A 25666-nucleotide genomic window follows, 5' to 3' on the forward strand; every position below is an offset into this window, starting at 1 on the left:
AAAATGAAATTTATAAATAATCCCTTCATGATCGTGAAAAGTATTGTACATTTTTCTTAACTTAATAAAATAGTTAAAACTTACTCAATACGCTGTTTATCTACCATTTGCTCTGCAGTACAAACCTATTAATATGTCAATATGTCCAAGGAAATACTTTATTAAAGACCTCATAAACAAACCAACTCCCATCGATGTATGGTTGCAAGGAACAATCGAACAGACTGTAGGCCGCGATATTTTAATAATTTCCGATACGTTTGGACGGGCAAAAATCACCAAATGTGAAACGGCTGACGGGGTTATTGATAAAAATTCCATAAAAACAGGTAGATATTAATGTCAACATTATGCAATTTCATACTCAAGATTTACGACTATCATAGGCAAATTAAGTTATTAACCGCAATAATGATATGGAAATCCTTTTATTGTTTCATTTCGTGTGTTAATAGATACATTCTGATATATGAACTCAATTAGTAGTTACAGATTATTTCCATGGGTGTGCAACCACAGCCATCTGAAGCTATTATTTGCTTTTAATCTTTCCAGTAATAATATCCAGATAATATAGAGGTTATGCATTCTTAAGTAATACATCTGATAGTGATAAAACTTCCTGCAGTTGCTTGCGGTTGGCTCTCCAGAGAATGGTTTTGTCATAAGAAACGGGAGTAATTTCAAGAACTCTAACCTCTTCATACAATTAACTATAGTCACAGGAAAACATGACAAGGTTTCACTAATTTAGAGCATTTTCTCATTGTTTAAAGAATGCATTATAGCACTTCATATCATTATTGTGTCTACTGATGGGCTGCACTCAGTTCATGCAGATTCTATTTATATTATTAACAGCTATTTTACCTAATAAGGTGTGGTTTTGGATTGTTATCCTTTTATAATCAGCTTTACTACATTATTATTATATATTCTCATATAATATATTAAATTATATTATAATTCAATAATTATTACATGTGAACTTTATAGTTATTGGAAAAAAAAAGTTCATGGAATTATTGAGGTTCTTGAAGTTAATATTTGTAGCAGTGATAATGCTGAGTATTACAATTTGATTGGCAACGATAACAAGTAGTAACTAATTATATCAAGAGGTGAAAAGATATTTGTTCTAAGTGACATTTTTCTAACTTTAAAGAGTTTAAAGTTTTAAATTTGGAAGAAAAAATCATAGAAAAAACTTCAGCTATTTCATTATTGGGAAAAACAGAATTGAAGTTCATTCAAGTACTTACTTTAATGACAAAGATAAATGTTACATAGTATGTCATATGTTGAAATTTCACTTAAAAAACCAAATAGCCTAAAACCCCTCGATATATATCGGCGGGAGAAAGTGGAAATGTCGTTACTTACATTTTGGGCTAAACTACTTTGTACCTTATCATATAATATATATGGTTCTAGTACAAAATAGTTTTTTTCAAGTTACGACAATTCCGCTTTCTTCCTTCGATATATACTCTTACTGTATTTTATTATACTGTAAAATAGTAATATTATACTGTAGAAATGACAATATTTGCCTGAATCTGTTATGAAACATTTCCTGAAATATTAGCTTATATAAACAGATTTGTGGATCAATAATTATCTGTTCTTCCTTTTTAAATTCTCAGCCTAAACAATTTCCTGAGCTCGGCTACCATGGGACTATCAAACAAGACCCTTCTTTATCTAGTTTCCTTTTGGAATTTTTGATTGCAGTGCTTGTTGTTTTGCTTCTAAAATGTATGGATAAATTGTTCCCAATAAATAATTTTACTTATTTCAATGTCTCATGTGTTGTTCAGAAATATGTAGATTTCTACTCTCATCTTCCAAATTCCTAATTGATCTTCCACAAATCAGTCTGATCATAGTGCATCGGCCTCTTCGTCTGATTCACCGTTGTAACTATACTGAGATCTTAGAACTTATATCTCAAGATGGGTGGCGCATTTACGTTGTAGATGTCCATGGGCTCCAGTAACCACTTAACACCAGGTGGGCTGTGAGCTCGTCCACCCATCTAAGCAATAAAAAAAATAAAAAAAATTCATATCAATCAGTTAACAGCCATGGCTTTCACCGAATTCGTCATTTGGAATATAATTCAAACTATACTAAAGTACTGGCACCAGACAATGAGTAACATTTTGCGTGCTGTATCAGTGGAATTGATGGGCCTTAATTTATATTACTCACATTCCAGGAACATACTGCTGTATAATTGGGACAGCTGTTAAAACAAAAGGTGTACCTGAAGTTCAAGCTTATAAATTCATTGATTTGAGTTCACAACCTGAGATGAAAAGTTCATGGGAGATCGAAGTGAATGAAGCTAATCTATTTTTAGAAGGGAAGTTAATACCTAACATTGAGGATTGTCATAAATTATAACAATATGACCATTGATGATTTATGATTGACCTCAATAAAAAAAAAAACAACACTATCTGATAGAAAACTGGTGTATTACTCCTCCACCACAAGTAATCAGTTTACATTTATAAGTAGTTAATGGAATATAAATAGAAATTTGCCAGTACAATAAAAAAAATAACATTTATCACAGTTTACATATCTTTTCATATCTGTTTTATTTAACAACATTTTGATAACAGAAAATAGGAGTTTCCACTTTATCTTATAACAAAATTAATAAATGAACCAATGCAAAAACCCTGACACCCAAATTGTTCTTTATAGTTAAATTGATAGTTTCACAATTTAGCATCTGATTTGAGTAAAGGTCCAAGTTTTTGGGCGAGCATGATGTTGCCTGCGATTTTAAGTTTTCCTTTCATGTATGCAACTTGAGGATTGAGAGCTCCAGATGCAATTTGCACTAAATCAGCATCTGCAATTGTCATAGTCGTATCTGCCTTTCCACTCTTCGGTGCTCCGTCGTGAACAACTGGGGACTTGAGGTCTAGAGCTAAAAACAAAAAAAAATTAAATTTAAGCACCGCTTGATTAAGTGTTGAACTTTGAAACACAATGGGTCGAATTGAACAACATTTCAACTAATGTTTCACTAATGATATAACACTGTAGAATAGAATTTCAAACTATAATGCAAGCTCAAAATGCAGAATGCCACCCCTCTTTACATTAGTAAAAAATATTAAACGTCACTTAAAGGTACAGCCTGACGTTTGCTAGTACGTACTTTGAATAATTTCGATAAGTGTACATAAACAATCAAGATGCAATTGGAGGAAAGTAAGTAATTTCAAAATTATTAGGAAATGTATTATTATAGATAGCTAACTTTAGCACAAAACTTACTCCATTGTTTCACTGTTTTTCCGTTATCAGTGATGTTGTATAAGAAAACACCACCAACTGTCTTAGCTTTGTCAGGATTCTTTTTTACTTCGTCTTGGATTTTTGCAAAGAGTGCATCACTCTTTAAAGTGCCAGACGCAGTGGATGGTGCTGCTGCAGATGGGGACCCACCAGCTGATACCACATTCTTGAAATCAATGTATGCACCTAAAAGAATATCACTATTAGAGTTGATTCTTAACGAATATACAAAACATTAGACATACGGACATCATAAATGCATTGTTAAAATTGGCAATGTTTATGCCTATTTATGTAAAACTTACCAGCAATCACTGTGTTGCCAGTTTCTTTAGTTTTGGTCTGGAAATGAACTCTCTTGCCTTCTACCCACATCTCGGTAACAAGGGTTTCACCAGGCATTACTGGTTTCACAAAACGGGCCTTTAAGGCTTTCACATTGCTGGAGTCGTTTCCACCAAATCTGGTAAAAAGAATATAGTTTTCTTAATGAATTGAATAACTTTGTCTTTATTTTGAATTAACTTTGATCAATTTATAAAAACTAGGTATTAACTATATAATATAACAATGATTGGTCAAAAGATGTGAAAAAAGTATAGGAACTCACTTAGCTAGAACATGTCTAGCTGAAAAACCAAGGGATGCGAGTCCATGGAGAATCGGCTTCTTGTGTCCACTTGCGGTCGCAACGTTGGGATCAATATGCAGAGGATTGAGGTCACCAGACATTCTATAAAATAAACAAATTTTATTTGAAAAATAATTATAGAATCATGAAGACTGCCTGCTAATTACTTTCATTACTTTAACGCTAAATAACTTTAGCACATAAACACCTTGCCCCTGGCCCCCTTGAAAATATTGACATTCTGAAGTTCAAACTACTGTTATCGAGCAACACTTCCGGCCTCACATAATTAATTATTTACGAACTTAGGAAATATATAGAACTTATTATTGTCTTATAATATAATTAGTAATTTCATAATCAAGTAAATAGTTCATTCATATTTCTTTATACTTATAATATTTTATTGGCGCCTTCCGCTTGACAGCTTCCGGCGCAATAAACCTTACGGCGCAATAAGCCTTAATGCTATTTATGTTACATAATTCGATATTATTAAATAATAATTGTACGTAAATAATCAGCAGAATAATTAAGATCAACAATGTTTAATATTACCTACTAAGTTTGTATTTAAATAGGTCAAGATGATTGTATAAATACCGGCGGTTAGCATATCTCGATTGCATTCGTATTCTACCCACTGTAACGTGTACTAAAGAGAATATAATATTTCGTGTGGATGTAAATTGTCTCAATTGTCTCCGCCACCCTGAGGATCCGTTTATACTTCAGAAGCGGGATTATGCCAGGCCCATACATTGACGGATTTGAGACCGCTGAGAAACACAGGCGATACAAAATGCGACGTGTCACCCAAACCGATGCGGAGGTTATTCCAACGTTCGGGCCGGATGAAAAATCTAGCAACGTCAAGGGATGGCTGCACAAGATCGACCAGTTGGAACACGTGTATGGATGGGACAACAAAGACAGATGTCTTCGTGGGTCGGCTAGAGAATGTGCGATACACCGCAACTACACTACACATCTGCGACTGGCTACCACATGGAGAAGAGAAGGTGCTGTTGCTCCAGTTGCAAGAGGGACCGACTTTCAACCGAAGAAAAGTTACGCCTGCCGAAGAGAAGGTCGCGCTGCGAGGTGTGCCATCGCCCGGGACACTACGTCGGCCAGCTGATGGTATGCGGCCAGCTCTTCACACCCAAAAGTGAGTAATATCTTATTTATAACATACAGCATATGCATAGATTTGCACAAAAAGATAGTGTTAATTAATGGCTCTAGTCTCATTGCATACATAGACACTGGCAGCGAATTAAATATTCTGTGTGGCATATGCTGATAAGTTAAAAAATTAAAGATTAAGTCTTCCGTGGTTACAATGAAAGGTTTTGGAGGCGCATACCCGTCGACCTCTTTAGGAACGTCCCCCGTGAATGTTCATATAGACAACATTATTGTGGCTTTGTGGAAATAACGAATTACGACATCGCTGATATAGATTTAATAATCGAAGAATCATGATAAATCAACCTAATATCAATATCACAAAATTCTGTTAAATTCGTGGGTAGTAGTGATACTTTTAATAGTACTCTTAGTGAGATAACATTACATGACAGACTTGTCGAATGTATTTAGGACACAGCTGTATAATACCACAGTAAAGTGCTGCTTTGGTACAAGTTTATCTCAATATTAACACTAATGAAACATTTCTTGTGAATTCTATATATTATGAGCTGGGCTGTATATCCTATTTTGGGTGGACTTGTAAGGTCGAAAGATTGCTTTTTAAAAAATAATTAATATCTGAGACAAAATCATTGAATGGAAATATAATTGATTAATAAGCACGCGTGGAAATTATAACACAAAATCAAACTACTTCAGGATAGAGGCTGCATAAGTTATAAATAAAATCTGTGTGATGTACAACTGATAAAATCTGTGTGATGTACAACTGATAAAATCTGTGTGATGTACAACTGATGAAATCTGTGTGATCTACAACTGATGAAATCTGTGTGATCTACAACTGATGAAATCTGTGTGATCTACAACTGATGAAATCTGTGTGATCTACAACTGATGAAATCTGTGTGATCTACAACTGATGAAATCTGTGTGATCTACAACTGATGAAATCTGTGTGATCTACAACTGATGAAATCTGTGTGATCTACAACTGATGAAATCTGTGTGATCTACAACTGATGAAATCTGTGTGATCTACAACAAACAAAAGGTGTGTGATGTACAACAAACAAAAGGTGTGTGATGTACAACAAACAAAAGGTGTGTGATGTACAACAAACAAAAGGTGTGTGATGTACAACAAACAAAAGGTGTGTGATGTACAACAAACAAAAGGTGTGTGATGTACAACAAACAAAAGGTGTGTGATGTACAACAAACAAAAGGTGTGTGATGTACAACAAACAAAAGGTGTGTGATGTACAACAAACAAAAGGTGTGTGATGTACAACAAACAAAAGGTGTGTGATGTACAACAAACAAAAGGTGTGTGATGTACAACAAACAAAAGGTGTGTGATGTACAACAAACAAAAGGTGTGTGATGTACAACAAACAAAAGGTGTGTGATGTACAACAAACAAAAGGTGTGTGATGTACAACAAACAAAAGGTGTGTGATGTACAACAAACAAAAGGTGTGTGATGTACAACAAACAAAAGGTGTGTGATGTACAACAAACAAAAGGTGTGTGATGTACAACAAACAAAAGGTGTGTGATGTACAACAAACAAAAGGTGTGTGAATTAGATAATATAAGATATAATTACTGCTTAAACATGTAAATTTCAGGTGCCAAACACCAGCGACAAAGCAGGCGCCAATAGCAGCGCTGATCGCCGTGGGACACGGCATACACAGGATGGCCGAATGTTATCGAGCAACACTTCCGGCCTCACATAATTAATTATTTACGAACTTAGGAAATATATAGAACTTATTATTGTCTTATAATATAATTAGTAATTTCATAATCAAGTAAATAGTTCATTCATATTTCTTTATACTTATAATATTTTATTGGCGCCTTCCGCTTGACAGCTTCCGGCGCAATAAACCTTACGGCGCAATAAGCCTTAATGCTATTTATGTTACATAATTCGATATTATTAAATAATAATTGTACGTAAATAATCAGCAGAATAATTAAGATCAACAATGTTTAATATTACCTACTAAGTTTGTATTTAAATAGGTCAAGATGATTGTATAAATACCGGCGGTTAGCATATCTCGATTGCATTCGTATTCTACCCACTGTAACGTGTACTAAAGAGAATATAATATTTCGTGTGGATGTAAATTGTCTCAATTGTCTCCGCCACCCTGAGGATCCGTTTATACTACTTATGTACTACTGGCAGTCATATTCAAATCGGAACCCATGATGATTACATGACTGCAGCAATGCCAAGATTATTTTCAAACATAGTTTATTAAGGTGTTTCTTTTCGTGGATCGAGTCCTGATTTGTATCTAGGTAGTGTAATTCTAGCACTTATTTACATTCAAATTAACAAATAAAAAATATTATCATCCAAAATAGAATCTCGATTGTTCATAAAAAAAAATTACAAACATATTAAATAAATTTAAATTAAAAAATGGTGCACGTGAAAATGCAACATCTTTTGCGATGTGTAGTATTAAGTTTTTCTTCATTTTTCATCCATAAATAAAAATAATCTTGTATATGGGAAGCGACCTCTTCACCATTTATATATATTTTAAATTATAGAAAAAAATACTTTTTTTTTTTTAATCCAATATAGTTAATATATTACTGCTATCTAGAGGAGCAATGAGAAATTAATAACAAGCCATCTAGTGGCAGACGCCTGTAAACAGAATCTATATAAGAGAAACGACCTAGCTCGCTTTCTCCCTCTCCAAGGGCGAGTGGTTCGCGAGACGCTGTCTATTTTCTCATTCTCGTTCGTCTTAAATTGCATCTGTTTTCTCTAGCCGTAACGAATCTGTCGTGAGTTAAATTTTACTCTCAACGTGCCTAAAGAAGTTTCACTTCAAAAAAATATCAAAGGGAATTTATTCATAATTTCTAGAGAATTATTACCTGTACAGAGCGGCCTGGTCTTCGGCGGTGCGTTGTTCCACGAAGGCATCAGGATTTCTCTTCGGTGCGTTTGCGACGCCGATAGCGTTCTTGCTATTGCGGGGTCCACCGAAACCTCCTTGGCCTAGCACGAAAATGTGCTGCTGGGTTCGGCATACCAATTGCTTATTTTGGAATATTTCACCTGTCAATAAAACATATTATGTAATATAATCCTACTAACTTATTTGTTACTCTTTCACACAAAAAATTGAAGTCGTCGTCAAATATGTACTTAACAAATTTTCACGATTTACTTCCACGGTGAAGAAATAACATCGTGTAATAAAAAAAAAAAAATACTGGTGGTAGGACGTCCTGTGAGTCCGCACGGGTAGGTACTAACGCCCTGTCTATTTCTGCCGTGAAACAGTTATGCGTTTCGGTTTGTAACTATACTGAGCCCTTAGACCTCATATCTCAAGGTGGGTGGCAGTATTTCGGTTGTAGATGTCTATGGGCTCCGGCAACTACTTAACACCAGGTGGGCTGTAAGCTCGTACGCCTATCTATGCAATAAAAAATAAAAAGAAATTATTGGATGGATTATGATGAAACTTTACAATACATCAAAATAACACATAGGCTATAATTTATAAAGATATTGTGTGAATTAATCAAAACGATGCCTCCAGTGAACACTACTCTAACTCAAAAATTTGAAATGTTGGTTTTCCACGCAACTTGCTTCACTGTGTTAAAAGTATTACAATTAATCATAATTGATGGGGTTCGAAGCAAGAGTAAATCAGCTAGTTACACAAAAAAACCATAAATATATCTGCAATAATAAAGATTTTATCAACTTTTTTCGTTTAAACGCTCTTCCTGCAAATCTACGAATTTGGAGTTAGCGTAGTGTTCATTGGAGGCATCGAAAATATAACGATAAGTGTCGGTATGAAAAGACCTGTATCTCAAGCATGTCTTTATATCAAAATAAATACTTTTATCGCATCTGGTGTTTAAAGTAGTTAAACCTTTTCTTTTACGCTACATCATTTGGACAAATATTGGAATTATGACTATTACCAACTGACTGTGCGATATTATGAAAGAAGAAGAGAGAAATTTCAATAAGATCATTAATAAATTACAGTCCCCGAAGCGAAGCGACGACGGGTCGCTAGTATTATTATAATTCAAATCATATCCAAGTTGTTTTTTTTTTATATTTACATATTAATAATCTGCGCAGTGTTCTTTTAATTCGCGTTACAAGTTTTAATTCCTATTCTATGTCGTAATATTTTTTGATAGTTGTTTTCGACTTTTCTTATACAAGGAGATCCTTGTAGAGTAAAAATGATACAGTAATTCATTGTTTTTTTTTTTTTTTTTTTACCTTCGATACTAACTCTTTATATTCCTTTGAACACCAGAACCCCTATGAAGACCATATTTACAATGTCTGATAAATGCGCGACCGAATTAAATACGAATAAAAAGTACATAGTCATTTTTGTATGAGGTCGTCGTTACCTACAGATTCTTAATAATAGTCACTCAGTATGTAAATATTCGACGTTTATTTAATTCCAAATCCATTTGACGGCAATGACAATACAAAGTCTTGCGACTGAATATTGATTTAACGATGAATTTGAATACAATTAATAGTGTATTTTATTGTTTAAATTGCAATGCAAATAATATATTAAATGGTGGGTAGGTATATCACGAAAAATTTCAGGGTTTATTGCGTAACAGAAATGGAATAGAAAGATCTTTGGCTCGGGCTAGTATTTTGTATAATTATTTCAAATATTTACACAACCATTTTTTGTCATATTTTATTTTACTTAATTTTTTTTTTTTTTATTGCCTATATGTGTGGACGAGCTCACAGCCCACCTGGTTTTAAGTGATTACGGGAACCCATAGACATCTACAACGTAAATGCGCCACACACCTTGAGATATAAGTTCTAAGGTCTCAGTATAGTTACAACGGCTGCCCCACCCTTCAAGCCGAAACGCATTACTGCTTCACGGCAAAAATAGGCGGGGCTCTGCTAACTACCCGTGCGGACTCACAAGAGGTCCTACCACCAGTAATTACGCACATTATAATTTTGCGGGTTTGATTTTTATTACACGATGTTATTCCTGCACCGTGGAAGTCAATCGTTAACAATTGATAAGTACGTATTTCATTACAAAAATTTGGTACCCGCCTGGCCCTCCTGGCAACGGTGTTCGAATCGCGGGATTCGAACACCGTTGCATCGCATATATACGAATGCACCAGACGTCTTATCCTTTAGGCCACGACGACTTACTCAAGCATAGACGTCATGACACTATCTATAATATTTTAAGTGCGAACATTATTATATTTGATTTGGTTTAATCTCTAACAATTTGATGCGACGCCATGACAAGATAAACTGTAATCGAGTGGAACCTTGACTACCATTCTTGTGAAAAATATTAAGAGGTCTGTATTAAATGTGGAACGTAATTTTCTTATGAAATCTTTTAGGGGCTACACTTAGGTGTAATAAAGAAGCAAAGCGTGCGAACAATATAATAATAATAATTTATATGTGAGGGCTCGGTTATATGTGAGATATTTTTTTATTAGTGTTGAGAGAATGTAATATATCGATATTAACATATATGTAAAGAAAAAGCTTTGTTATGTAATTTTCATATAAAACCTTTCTAGTTTTTCTTAAAAAGAGTTTTTCTTATATAGATTGACTGCACTTTCGTGTCATTCAGAAAAAAGACGAGTTCAGTTTTATTTAATTCAAGAATACTGTGTAAAATAAATTGTAGAAAATAAATGCTTTAAATGATGTTTTATAATGATATGGACTATTCTAAATGTGGTGATTAAAGAATAATAAAATACTTCATATATAATATGGATATATTGAGATCCATTTACAGTTATGGACGTAAACAATAATAATATCAATACGATGAGCTTTATCATGAACAGTATCGGCCGCAGATAAATAACGTTTTTTATCACACTCGAAGCGTATTATGTAGTGGGCGATAATGGTATCTACATGATAATCATAATTCATATACGTGAAATATTAATATTTCGTACGATGTGGAGTGGCATTTATATTAACATTTATTTTACACCTCAAACGAACGAAAAATTAGGACAAACACAAAATGTTATTCCAAAAATGACTCTGTGAATCACTCATCTGAAATAATATCCTAGTTGTTTCAGATGTTTTGGGGATCAGCATACATACACAACATACAAAGATAAAAATTTCTTATCGAATTTTTATGTTGCATAGATAAAATTCTTCTTTTGTATAACAGCGAACATTAAAACAAACCCGAGATAAGATTTTATAGAATTTGTTTAGAATGAACGCATGTGACATTGAAATCATGGGAATTATATAATACTATATGTTATATAATACTACATATGATTTCGGAGAAAACTGAAAAAAAAAATATTCGTGCACTTTCAAGTTCCGACCAGAAAGTGTGTATTCTATTGCAACATTCGTAGCGTTTAACAGCAGGTGTCTCTACCACAGATCTACCTCAAATAGTGAGTGACCTCACTGCTTTTTTTTTTATAAATGCTGATAGCCTTGAGATGCTATATCAGCTTCGCCCTAACATGTAGGTGAGCTCACAGGGCTCAAACCGGAGTGGTGCTAACACTGGCCCTAGCAAGAGCAGTGCTTCGCAGAATCTACCACCGGATCGGAAACGCGACCCACTGAGAAGATCCGGCGTGAAACTCAGTGGGCGACCTCACTGCAAATATTACCATTTCTTTTAAACAGCATTTGTATTGACACAGATAAGACGTGTCCTGCGACTTTACGTAGATTCAGTCCTAGGACATTATTTTTAAGTACCGTCTGCAAGAGTTAAGAACTACTATCATAATGAAGCAACAAAACGAGGGTACGTGAAAAAGAAATTTTTTGATTCGCAGCGTAAATCCCACAGTGAGGCGCGTACGGTGATCTAAATTCGAACGATGAGACTTCAACTAATCGACCACAAAGTATAAATTGAAGACACGAGTGAATGAAGGGGTTAGGTATCATTTTTTATATTTTTGGGTTTTAACATCGAATGAAGGTATTATGTGCCTATAAACCATATTAGATCTAAAACTCCGGGTTTAAAGGCTATTTTTAGAAATTGCATGTGATGAAGGAGTTGTGTACGAAGAAAAAGTACAAGTAACAAAAGTTTGTTACCTGTATTCTCAAAATTAACAAATTGCATAATATCCTCTTCATCCACTCATTTTTTCAATTTTTTTTTTCCTACCTATGCTGATAGCCTTGAGAGGCTATTTCAGCTTACCCTAGCTTGTGTAGATGAGCTCACGGGGCTCAAACCGGAGAATTGCTAACACTGACCCTATGTTCAATTATTCGAGCTATAAAGTAGCAAGGCAGCGATATCAGCCAGTGCATTCACTACAGACCAATCATGAAAACCATGCTTCCAGTCTTAAGACCTCCGCATTGTAACACTAACACACGGTGAATCTGTCTGTCATTAAAATACCTCACACATGTTAACAACTAGCCGTACTCGCCCTCTTCGCTAGGCATTTAAAATTAACATCATTATTTATTGTCATTATTATTAGGTAGTCCAATCCTCATATAAATATTAGCCTATGCGTTAAGTACATGTATTTTCTACATGGATACCAAGTTTCAAGTCAATCGGATGCATGGTTCAGTAGTTATAACGGAACATCCGTAAAACTACTGTAGATGTATATATTAGTATAGATGACACTTAATTATTCAGTCATAATTGAGATTAAAAATTCCAAATATTTAACTACTACGTAATGCTTACTGTTCACAATGGCCACGGCGCTGGAGCCCTTGTCCAGGACATCGACGACATAGCAACGGGTTGTGAACACTCCTTCGGTTCCAGGGAAGTCGCCGACGAATTCAATGTATTGCTCTCCGTGAAGCACCTGAAAATAAAAAAAAATCGATTTGGTTTTTTTTCCGCCCAAATAATAGCCTAAAGGGTTATTCTAGCTACGCGCGGACGGCCATTTTTATGATTTCCCTCTAACGCGCTTAAAGTGATCATTTGACGTTAATGACGTCACAAAACATTTACTGTCAAATTGAACTGCAAGTTTTTTTTTTATTGTCTTCATAGCTTTAGAGTAACATTATTAATATAATTCGAATTTTAAGTCGATCGCTGTTGGTATTGGAAGATCTGAATACGATATTAGTGGCACGGTTTAGTTAGTAAACATTTAAAGAAATTATTACTGCAAACTGATAAAGCGCAAGCCGTCGAAGTAGCTCGAGTTTCTATGAAGATCGCATACTGGTTATTTTAAGAAATAAATAAAAACATTTTTTTTTTACTTTCATACCATGTCTAAATCAAGAACATTTTCGATTATTCCTTTTCTTAATATTTATATGTCGGCGCAAATATGACTATTTACCTACTGATCATCAACTAATTACTCTGTGATAAGAAATTGATGTTAAACAGTCCCTTTTATTGTAATTTCAATACTTTAAAATCTTGTAAACACGCTCACGTGTTTAATACTTGTCAACACGCTGACGTGTAAAGTCCTATAAATACGGCCGTGCTGTCTAGCGTTTATTCTCGTTCCGATATCGAGTCGAGGGAACGCGTTCCCGGCCCCGTCACGTCACAGCCGGAGTCCCGCAAGGCTCCGCCCTCTCCCCGTTACTATTCAGTTTGTATATCAATGATATACCCCGGTCTCCGGAGACCCATCTGGCGCTCTTCGCCGATGACACCGCCATCTACTACTCGTGTAGGAAGAAGGCGTTGCTTCATCGACGACTTCAGACCGCAGCTACCACCATGGGACAGTGGTTCCGGAAGTGGCGCATCGACATCAACCCCACGAAAAGCACAGCGGTGCTCTTCAAAAGGGGTCGCCCTCCGAACACCACGCTGAGCATCCCTCTCCCGACTAGGCGCGTCAACACCCCCGCCCCCGCCGTTCGCCCAATCACGATGTTCGACCAGCCCATACCGTGGGCCCCGAAGGTCAAGTACTTAGGCGTCACCCTCGACAGTAGGATGACATTCCGCCCCCACATTAAGACGGTACGCGACCGTGCCGCCTTCATTCTAGGACGTCTCTACCCGATGATATGTAGGCGAAGTAAAATGTCCCTTAGAAATAAGGTGACACTCTACAAAACTTGCATACGCCCCGTCATGACCTATGCAAGTGTAGTGTTCGCTCACGCGGCCCGCATACACCTAAAAACATTTCAAATTATTCAATCCCGTTTTTGCAGGATAGCCGTCGGAGCCCCGTGGTTCGTCAGGAACGTCGACCTCCATGACGACCTGGACTTAGAGTCCATCAGTAAGTATCTTCAGTCGGCGTCCATGCGCCACTTCGATAAAGCGGCACGACACGAGAACCCTCTCATCGTGGCCGCCGGTAACTACATTCCCGATCCTGCGGACAGAATGGAAAGCAGTCGACGTCGCCCAAAACACGTTATCTTGGATCCTCCCGATCCACTAACGGTGCTTTTAGGTACTTCAAGCACCGGTCACCGTTCTCGTCGAACCCGTCGCTTGCGACGAAGGGCTCGACGAGTAAATTAACTCTCAGACACAGCCCACTGAGTTTCTCGCCGGATCTTCTCAGTGGGTCGCGTTTCCGATCCGGTGGTAGATTCTGCGAAGCACGACTCTTGCTAGGGTTCGTGTTAGCAACATCGTCAGGTTTGAGCCCCGTGAGCTCACCTACTAAAGTTAGGGTTACGCTGACATAGCCTCTCAAGGCTATCAGCTTAGGTAGGAAAAAAAAAAAAAAAAAAAAAAAAAAAGCGTTTATTCAGTTCCGATTGCATCGCCGTACAGTCCGGACGCGTTTTTACGAAAAATTGTCGCTGCCGTCGCGATCTTGTGTCTCGAGTTTCGTTGCATTGTCGTTGTCGCACCGATCGCGGCATTGTTGCGAATTCTTGACGCACTATCGCTGGCGTCGCGACCTTGTGTCGTAAAAGCGATTCGAGCTTGTTGATTGTGCACTCGCAACGACAACTTCACACTATCATTTCACTCATCTCATTTATTAAATTTAATTATTTATTCGGCGTGAAAAACAGTCTCTTTCGAGACTAAAACTCCACTGAGATCACCGCTTGTTGTGGCATTCTCACAACCCAGTGGAGCCCTACCTTCCCAACTTCCACCCCAATTCCCAGCCGACTGCCGTTTTCACGGCAAAGGCACTCCCCCCCCTTGGAGCTGGTAAAGCTCAGGGGGTGAACTCCTACTCAGGGGACTCGCCTTTCGGCGAGTGTGCCTTAAGTCCCGGGGACGCCCCCCCCGGGCAAAAGAAACCATGGAAGAAGAGTTATTAGGGTTTCTCGGGTTACTTGCCGAGAAGTACCCGGTCCTATCTAACCTCACGGCCGAATTCGCGGCCTACAGGGCCGCCCGCGCAAGTTCCCCCCCGCCCGCGTCCCTCGCCGCGTCGTTCAGAGCCGCACAAACATGCCCCGCCCCCAAATCCATTTCGAGCGCACGTATTCACGTAGCGACTCATGAAGCGCCTAGCGCCAGCGAGGCGCCTAACGCACCCGCGACGTTTACACCGATCTCGTCCGTCGCGTCGTCAATCGCCAACTCCGGTTCAGACTCCGATACCGGATCGGAGATGGACTTCGAGTCCGCGACGAGCCCGCAGCCCGGAACCTCCGATGGGTTCAAAACCGTCACGCGCGGCAAAAAACGCGCCCGTGCCGTGGAACCGTCCACAGCGCCAAAACAGCCCAAGGCCGCGAACGCGTCGCGACCTAAAGTCGTGGTCTCACCCGACTCCCCTCGCCGCGCAACCCCGTCGCCGAAACCCGCGCCCGTCAATAAAATTACCGCGCCCCCGCCCGTAATCCTACGGGAAAAATCAGCGTGGAACCGGGTATCCCAGGCCCTTACGGCCAATAAAATAAATTACTCCCAAGCGCGTAATCTCGCGCACGGGATTCAAATTAAGGTCGCAACGCCGGGCGACCATAGGGCCCTCACATCTTACCTCCGAAAAGAGAGCATAGGTTACCACACCTATGCACTCCAGGAGGACCGCGAGCTCCGCGTAGTAATACGCGGAGTACCAAAGGAGCTCGACGTCGAGCTAATTAAGGAAAACCTAATCGGGCAGGCGTACCCGATAGTAAGTGTGCACCGTATGCACAGCGGTCGGGACAAGTTCCCGTATAACATGGTTCTCGTCGCGCTAGAACCTACTCCGGAAGGCAAACGGATCGCCTCAAGTCTCCGCACCGTTTGCGGTTTATCAGGGGTCACCGTCGAGGCCCCACACAAAAAAGGCACTCCCGGGCAGTGCCATAGGTGCCAACTTTATGGCCACTCCGCGCGCAATTGCCACGCGCGTCCGCGGTGCGTAAAGTGCCTCGGTGACCACGCGACAGCCGACTGCTCGCGGGTCAAGGAGACCGCGACCGAACCGCCGAGCTGTGTGCTCTGCCAAAAGCAGGGTCACACGGCCAACTACCGCGGATGCCCCAAGGCCCCGCGGAAGCGTCTGGCCAACGCGCCACTGAAAACCGTCGGCCCAAAGACTTCGGCGCCCCGCGCGCCGAAACCTGCCTTCGTGCCGGCACCGGTGCCCACCGTCTCCGCGTGGGCAAAACCGCTGCCGCTCACGTTGGCAGGGAAACCACCGGCACCCCAGCCCCTGCTCGCGCCGCGCCCCGCCCTCGCGCCCGGTCCCGCGCCTCGCCCCGGCCCCGCGCGGCCTGCCGTAAACGATTTTTCAATCGTGCGGGATTATATCGCCGCGATAAATATAGATCGCATGCGCTCGTTCGCCGACGCCATGCGCAGGGCGGTCACGGCCGATGACCGCCTATACGCGACGTTCGACCATATGGACGTCATCGAGTCCGTCCAGCGTACGCTGGCTTGATTACCGGTAATCAATGGCCAACAACGGTAGGGTAAAACCGCGTTCCTTAAAGTTAGCATTTTATAATGCTAACGGACTCGCGCGTCAGCGCGACCAAGTATATGAGTTTCTCCGTGACAATCTCATCGACATCCTTCTGGTGCAGGAGACCTTCCTAAAGCCCTCGCGTCGCGACCCCAAAGTCGCGAATTACGTCATGGTTAGGAATGACAGACTCTCCACCCGCAAGGGCGGGACTGTCATTTACTATAGGAGGGCCCTGCACTGCGTCCCTCTCGATACTCCCTCGCTCTTACATATCGAGGCGTCAGTGTGCCGCATCGCGCTGACGGGACACCAGCCGATCGTCATCGCATCCGTCTATCTCCCCCCTGACAAACCCCTCCTGAGCAGTGACCTCGAGACACTGCTCGGTATGGGGGACGCGGTCATCCTGGCAGGCGATTTAAATTGCCACCACACTAGGTGGAACTGCCATCGCACGAATGTGAACGGTAGGCGTCTCGACGCGTTCATAGACGACCTCACATTCGAAATATTCAACCCCCCGACCCCCACGTGCTATCCGTACAACGCCGCGCGTCGTCCGAGCACAATAGATCTGGCACTGCTGAGGAACGTAACTCTGCGCTTACGCTCCATCGAGGCAATGTCAGAACTCGACTCAGACCACCGACCTGTAGTCATGCAGCTCGGTCGCCCACTCAACCGCGAACCAGATACGAGGACCATGGTGGATTGGAAGAAGCTGGGCACGTGCTTAGCTGACACCGCTCCACCAATCCTCCCTTGCGGCCCGGATTCAACTCCATCCCCCGAGGATACCGTCGAATCCATAAACATCTTCACTGATCACGTCTCGACGGCGATCATAAGATCCTCGAAACAAGTCGATGTGGAGGACTGCTTCCACCGCATCAGACTTTCCCCCGATCTTAGGGACCTCGTAAGAGTTAGGAACGCGGCAATCCGGGCCTACGATCGATATCCCACGGATTCAAACCGGACTCGGATGCGTCGCTTACAGCGGGAGGTCAAATCCCGCTTAAGCGACGCCCGAAACGAAAACTGGGATAGTTATTTAGAAGAACTCGCGCCCACTCACCAAGCATACTGGCGACTAGCTAGGACCCTCAAGTCCGAAACTATCGTCACTATGCCGCCTCTCGTACGCCCCTCAGGCCAACCACCGGCTTACGATGACGATGACAAGGCAGAGTTGCTGGCCGATGCACTGCAAGAGCAGTGCACCACCAGCACTCAACACGCGGACCCCGAACACACCGAGTTCGTCGACAGGGAGGTCGAGCGCAGAGCTTCCCTGCCGCCCTCGGACGCGTTACCCCCCATTACCACTTCCGAGGTTAAGGAGGCGATCGATAGCCTACAACCACGGAAAGCTCCCGGCTCCGACGGCATCCGCAACCGCGCGCTAAAACTGTTACCAGCCCAACTGATAACGATGTTGGCCACGATATTAAATGCTGCTATGACGAACTGCATCTTTCCCGCGGCGTGGAAAGAAGCGGACGTTATCGGCATACACAAGCCGGGCAAACCGAATAACGAAACCGCGAGTTACCGCCCCATCAGTCTCCTCCCGGCGATAGGCAAATTATACGAACGGCTCCTTCGTAAACGCCTCTGGGATTTCGTATCCGCGAATAAAATTCTTATAGACGAGCAGTTTGGATTCCGCGCCAGACACTCGTGCGTCCATCAAGTGCACCGCCTCACGGAGCACATCTTACTAGGGCTGAACAGGCGGAAACCCATTCCGACAGGAGCCCTCTTCTTCGATATAGCGAAGGCGTTCGACAAAGTCTGGCACAACGGTTTGATATACAAACTGTATAACATGGGAGTGCCAGACAGACTCGTGCTCATCATACGAGACTACTTGTCGAACCGTTCGTTCCGATATCGAGTCGAGGGAACGCGTTCCCGGCCCCGTCACGTCACAGCCGGAGTCCCGCAAGGCTCCGCCCTCTCCCCGTTACTATTCAGTTTGTATATCAATGATATACCCCGGTCTCCGGAGACCCATCTGGCGCTCTTCGCCGATGACACCGCCATCTACTACTCGTGTAGGAAGAAGGCGTTGCTTCATCGACGACTTCAGACCGCAGCTACCACCATGGGACAGTGGTTCCGGAAGTGGCGCATCGACATCAACCCCACGAAAAGCACAGCGGTGCTCTTCAAAAGGGGTCGCCCTCCGAACACCACGCTGAGCATCCCTCTCCCGACTAGGCGCGTCAACACCCCCGCCCCCGCCGTTCGCCCAATCACGATGTTCGACCAGCCCATACCGTGGGCCCCGAAGGTCAAGTACTTAGGCGTCACCCTCGACAGTAGGATGACATTCCGCCCCCACATTAAGACGGTACGCGACCGTGCCGCCTTCATTCTAGGACGTCTCTACCCGATGATATGTAGGCGAAGTAAAATGTCCCTTAGAAATAAGGTGACACTCTACAAAACTTGCATACGCCCCGTCATGACCTATGCAAGTGTAGTGTTCGCTCACGCGGCCCGCATACACCTAAAAACATTTCAAATTATTCAATCCCGTTTTTGCAGGATAGCCGTCGGAGCCCCGTGGTTCGTCAGGAACGTCGACCTCCATGACGACCTGGACTTAGAGTCCATCAGTAAGTATCTTCAGTCGGCGTCCATGCGCCACTTCGATAAAGCGGCACGACACGAGAACCCTCTCATCGTGGCCGCCGGTAACTACATTCCCGATCCTGCGGACAGAATGGAAAGCAGTCGACGTCGCCCAAAACACGTTATCTCGGATCCTCCCGATCCACTAACGGTGCTTTTAGGTACTTCAAGCACCGGTCACCGTTCTCGTCGAACCCGTCGCTTGCGACGAAGGGCTCGACGAGTAAATTAACTCTCAGACACAGCCCACTGAGTTTCTCGCCGGATCTTCTCAGTGGGTCGCGTTTCCGATCCGGTGGTAGATTCTGCGAAGCACGACTCTTGCTAGGGTTCGTGTTAGCAACGTCATCAGGTTTGAGCCCCGTGAGCTCACCTACAAAAGTTAGGGTTACGCTGACATAGCCTCTCAAGGCTCTCAGCTTAGGTAGGAAAAAAAAAAAAAAAAAAAAAAAAAGCGTTTATTCATTCGTGTCCGAGCCGTAGTACAGTACGGATTTCTCTGAACGTTGTCACGCTTCTCGTGAAATATACGCAGTTATTGTGAAGTTCTGGTGAAGTTTTGTTTTGGAAGCCCAAACATGAGTCATCGTCGAGAACTTAATGACCGTGACGTCAGCAATGGTGACGTCACACTTTTTAAAAACATTCCTTCGGCGTTTCTCCTCCGACATATATCATAGGTCCCAATCTCTATTGTTTTCAATAAAGATTTACTTCGTAACTAGATAACATTTTGAATCTATCTATTTGACATTGATTGTAATCTTTTGATTGATCGTTTCTGGATCATATGGAAGTTGCCAGCAGTCGATTTTTTTTTTCTCAATAAATATTCTGTTTTCTATTTACGTATTTTTTTGCAAATACTTGAAGCGGCGGAATATTTGAAATAAAATTAAAGTTATTTACAATAAAGAAATTAACGGTTATCTTGCACAAACTACCATCACGCATTTAAAAGGATCGTTGGCCTAATGGTTGAGACGTCCGACGGATTCATGTCGAATGATATGTCTATGGAACAGTTAAGTAAACCAGCACTTACTACCACGATGAGGGAATAATAACATCATGTAATAAAAATCAAAACCTCAAAATTTAGCAGTGCGTAGTCTGTGATAGTGCAACAATTCAAACTGATTTTTAATTTAACATAATTCTTATTTAATACGTTAGTAGTAGCAGCTAGTGCTAGTAAGTAACCTTATAATATAGTGCAGTGATTCTCAACCACTGTTCCGCGGCACTTTTGTGTGCCGCGAAATTTCAAGTGTGCCGCCAAATTTTGCCAATATAATATAATGATGTTAATATTATCAAATTATATCAAAAAATTTTTTTTTTATTATTAGCTTGTAATTAATCCCTTTTTAAACGTTTCAATATTATTAAAGCATATATTAGTTTATTTCGTATATTTAATGTTTTTTTATAAACGTTTTATGCAGTGTTTTAGAAAGTAAATAGTTTAAATATTTTTCTTTGTGTGCCGCCAAATTTTAAAATCGTTAAATATGTGCCGCAACAAATAAAAGGTTGAGAATCACTGATATAGTGTTATCCATCATTATGGATAATACTCATTAGTTATCGGGAGATTTATGAGAGCTCGATATGAACCGTTAGATAATGTTACTCGAATTATTTCGACAGAACTCGAATGACTCAATGTTAAATCAAACCCCATTAAGCGTTCGATAAATATAAACGATTTAAACCTTCGATAAGCATTACATTATGAACAAGATGTATAGCTGGCGTTTCTTGTGAGTGAGTCCACGCGGGTAGGTACCACCATCCCGCCTATTTCTGCCGTGAAGCAGTAATGCGTTTCGGTTCGAATGGCGGGGCAGCCGTTGTAACTATACTTGAGATCATAGAACTTATATCTCAAGGTGGGTGGCACATCTACGTCTTAGATGTCTATGGGCTCCAGTAACCAACCACTTAACACCAGGTGGGCTGTGAGCTCGTCCTCCCATGTACGCAATAAAAAAAAATCGGTTGTCTGTAAAGTCGGTTTACTGACGATAGTTTAACGTGACAACGTCATAAGAAAATACTGATGGAATGATTTCATTTTTCAATTAACGCAATTATCGTTGCTATAAACAATTGACACTACATTCACTTTTCACTGAACTTCATACTTGACGAAAACATGTAAATGTATTATTGTATAGCAGCTGTCCACGCGGATGCATCGCTCACTCAAGTAGAAGAGAGACAGATGTCCAGCTCTGCCGAACGCGGAGGCCGATTGTGCCTCTTTGTCGCTCGTTGCGCGCTCTCGCTTGCACTTCAAGCCTTAAATGGAACGCCTCAATGAGTCATGTTTTTTCGTGCGTACAGCCGGCTACATCGAATTATAAGACGTTGTCACGTCAAAAGGTTATTGTGTTTACTCACATTAGTGAAATCAGCGAATTTGCCCGGGGGCATGGCGTTAGCTACGATCGGAGCCTCCATGCACATTCCAGCCAGTATGAAGAACGAGGGTAAGGGAGAGAAATTCTCGTGGCTCTCGTAAAGGAACTTCAAATCGGTCGGGTTCTCGACCGAAGCTCCCACTAAAACGTACAACCACATTCATTTCGATCAGCACTCTCTCCTATAGCGGCTCTTAGATATTATCTGACCTATAGATGTTAATAATAACCGAAGAAAAGTCACACACATTCACTTATAGAGGACGCTTGTAGCTGAAAATAAGTATTGTTCTATACCTACTCTATATACAATGATAATTGTTCTATACTCTTCGTATATACTGTGTTACTTATAATATTTTGTATTCAAGTTTAACAATATTTGCTATGTGTATGTGCATTACTATAATTCTCATGTTGTATTTGTTATTTTAGCTGTTCTACACACAATCATCACTTTTAATTATTATTCTATAATCCTCTCGCAGGTTTGCCAGAAGACATTTCTCAAAGAAATAAGCAGCGCCTTTGTACATAATTTTCCTATTACTCTGTACTATGTCTTCTTTTTTGTGTGTAAATAAATAAATAAATATTGTAATTTTTTACGAAGCTGATAACTCTGTTTCTATAATCTGACGAAGCGTGTTGCAGATAATAATATGTACTTTTAGGTTATTAAACTATCTTTCATAATGTATTAATCTGACTCTATATCTGTCAAAATATATGATACATTTCGATATTATTTTTATCCAGCCCGAAACTAGGATTCCCTGTACTATGATAAAACCAGAGACCGATATATTATGTACGTAGTTATTATATACGTTTAAATAGATACATATACAGATATTAAACAACCAAGACAGCGCAAACAACCTCCTCTTGTGAACTGGTGGTAGGACCGCATGTGAGTCCGCACGGGTAGGTACCACCACCCCGCCTATTTTCTGCCGTGAAGCAGTAATGCGTTTCGGTTTGAAGGGCGGGGCAACCGTTGTAACTATATTGAGACCTTAGAACTCATATCTCAAGGTGGGTGGCGGCATTTACGTTGTAGACGCCTATGGGCTCCGGTAACCACTGAACATCAGGTGGGCCGTGATCTCGTTCACCAATCTAGACAATAAAAGTAAAACATTTACATCACATGAGTGTTTGTCCGTTGTGGGAATCGAACTTACGACCCTCGGGCCTAGCGGTTAGGGGCTCTGACCACTGCTCTACCAAATCAGATGATTATATGATCTGATAAATAAAAGCCATTGGAAAAATTATGCCAAATTTATACTTTAGTTAAGGTCAGCTTTGGATTTTGTACAGAATTTAAGTATGTATATGTTCTAGATATCTATTTCTGGTAACGTAAAAAAATATTAGTGTTAGAATCGTATTCATTACTACAGATGATGATAAAACACAATTATTATAATATTATTTACGATTAATAACATTTTTGACGGCAATCGAATTATTTTTATTTCACAAATGAATGAAACTATCATTATTCAGTTTATTAGTTATATACAAATATGATTATAGTCAGTGGCGGATTAAAGGTCCAGAGCGCCCTAGGCAATCACTTTATCGGCGCCGCGGCGGCCCTGTACCGGCCATAAATGGCCATCATAATACTATAAATTTTAACTATAGTCATATAACTTATAGTTGTTTTTGCAATTACGATGACGTTGTATCATCAAACCCTAGACTTTAAGTAGACCAAGACCCTTGTACTTACGCTAATGCGCGAATGAAATATGACGTTATAACTGTGAAGAAATCAAGGGGGACGACAGAAGATTTAGATTATAGATCAGCATTTAGTTCTTAATTGTCGATATATTATTTTCTTTATTTATTTAAAAAATCTGAGCTCGCACGCCCCTAGGCACGTGTCTAGTTTGCCTTACGGATAATCCGCCTCTGATTATAGTACTATTATATACATTTGACACGTCACACAACTCACCTCCCAGGGCGTAGATGACTAAATCCTTTGCGTTGTAGTCGTACGTTGTCCAGTACGAGTCCCTGTCGCCGTCCAGTTTGGAACGTTCTTCAAATTCCTTTACAAATACAACATGTTTTTAAATCAAGCTTAAATATCTTTCTTTTCATTGATTACAAAGGTAGACGAGGATGCGGCCAATCTGATGGAAAATAAGTAGTTACTTCTGGAGTCAGCAATGCCAGGAACACAGCCAAGCTTCTGCCTACTTGTTTGTTAATATATTTTTTCCCTACCTAAGCTGATAGCCTTAAGAGGCTATATCAGCGTAACTTAACAAGTAGGTGAGCTTACGGTGCTCAAACCTAGAGGCGTTGCTAACACTAACCCTAGCTAAAGCAGTGCTCCGCAGAATCTACCACCGGATCGGAAACGCGACCCACAGAGAAGGTCCGGCGAGAAATTCAGTGGGCTGTGTCTATGGGTTAGTTTACTCGCCGAACCCTTCGTCGCAAAGGACAGGTTCGACGAGAATGCTTGTTAGTAATAATGCTAGTGCATTAGCAAGCCACACCAGATCCTCTAGATAGGTTTGTGTATGGGAGAGGTCTAGTAGCCAGTTTTAATCCGTACCCTAGCCTCCAAATACATATAAATAATGAAATTAAATCAACACATAAATCCGATAAATCTTTAGGTGATATCGAGTTATTCTTCCCTGGTGTTTTTGTATTAAAAAAAAATACACAATTAACTTGCGTTGTCTGCTAAGCGACAAAAGGTTACTTTTTATTACAAAAGAAACAAAACAAATTTTAATTGTAACAATGTTCATACTTTAAAAATTCCCACGACAATACAAAAATAGCAATTAAGTTTATATAGATATTATAATTTAGAAACAAAGAAAAAAAACCTTTTAGCTACGTGCACATTTTTATTTGCACGTTTTAATTCTCAAACTTTATATTACAGTTTTTGAACATCAGAATTTTGATTTAGAATCGCGCATTATACTTAACATAAAAGATCAAAATCTTTCTCTGACATTACATAATGTAATATTAAATAAATCGATATAATATAGGCACAGTACTTTCTCATTAGTTGAACTACCTCGTAATTTTAATATAATTTTCACGTTTACAAATGATTTTACTGGGTCGTAATATTTTCAAAATTAAACCCATAAATGAATAGGTAGTAGTAATAAATAGGTAGAGAATTACTGTGGTAGAACATTCTTATCCTCTTAATAAAATCTTCTCTAAAGTCTCTTATGTACGTAAAGCCGATATATTACTTATGTAATATGAATATCTTTTGATATGCGCGGTACTCACGCCACGCATATCATTAAGAAACAGATAAGATAATGATGACTCCGTTGTGGCATGATAAAAAAAGATAAATAAATTTTCTACTTTTGAGTTTTGAAATGACAAATGTGAATTTGACTAATATAAACTACAATAAAACAGCTTTTTTTTATTGCCCTTGTAGGCAGACGAGCATACGGCCCAGCTGATGGTGAGTGGTTAACGTAGCCCATGGACTTCAGCAATGCCAGGGGCAGAGCCATGCCGCTGCCTACCTAGCGTGTCAATAATTTAG

General features: G+C 40.3%; 3 protein-coding genes across 3 annotated transcripts in view; 2 read left to right on the forward strand and 1 right to left on the reverse strand.

The window, feature by feature from the left end:
- Nucleotides 1-2588, forward strand: LOC114242095 (uncharacterized). The gene is made up of 2 exons (XM_028173118.2): nt 1-329; nt 2222-2588. The coding sequence occupies exons 1-2, from the start codon at nt 134-136 to the stop codon at nt 2407-2409; spliced, it is 384 nt and encodes a 127-aa protein (XP_028028919.2). The 5' UTR covers nt 1-133; the 3' UTR covers nt 2410-2588.
- LOC114242087 (peroxisomal multifunctional enzyme type 2) overlaps nt 2465-25666 on the reverse strand; it is a 30794-nt gene continuing 7592 nt past the window's right edge. Inside the window, exons 7-14 of the mRNA XM_028173106.2 lie at nt 24074-24170; nt 22079-22239; nt 12889-13015; nt 8027-8210; nt 3932-4054; nt 3627-3784; nt 3301-3507; nt 2465-2947 (exon numbers count right to left, since the gene is read on the reverse strand). Coding sequence (XP_028028907.2) covers nt 2733-2947; nt 3301-3507; nt 3627-3784; nt 3932-4054; nt 8027-8210; nt 12889-13015; nt 22079-22239; nt 24074-24170 — 1272 coding nt within the window. The 3' untranslated portion in view covers nt 2465-2732. The remainder of the gene's footprint in view (nt 2948-3300; nt 3508-3626; nt 3785-3931; nt 4055-8026; nt 8211-12888; nt 13016-22078; nt 22240-24073; nt 24171-25666) is intronic.
- LOC149500826 (uncharacterized) lies at nt 4646-7000 on the forward strand. The gene is made up of 2 exons (XM_089735125.1): nt 4646-5123; nt 6745-7000. The coding sequence occupies exons 1-2, from the start codon at nt 4777-4779 to the stop codon at nt 6857-6859; spliced, it is 462 nt and encodes a 153-aa protein (XP_089591251.1). The 5' UTR covers nt 4646-4776; the 3' UTR covers nt 6860-7000.

Source organism: Bombyx mandarina, chromosome 19 (genome assembly GCF_030267445.1).
Source record: "Bombyx mandarina strain Sakado chromosome 19, ASM3026744v2".
NCBI lineage: Eukaryota > Metazoa > Arthropoda > Insecta > Lepidoptera > Bombycidae > Bombyx > Bombyx mandarina.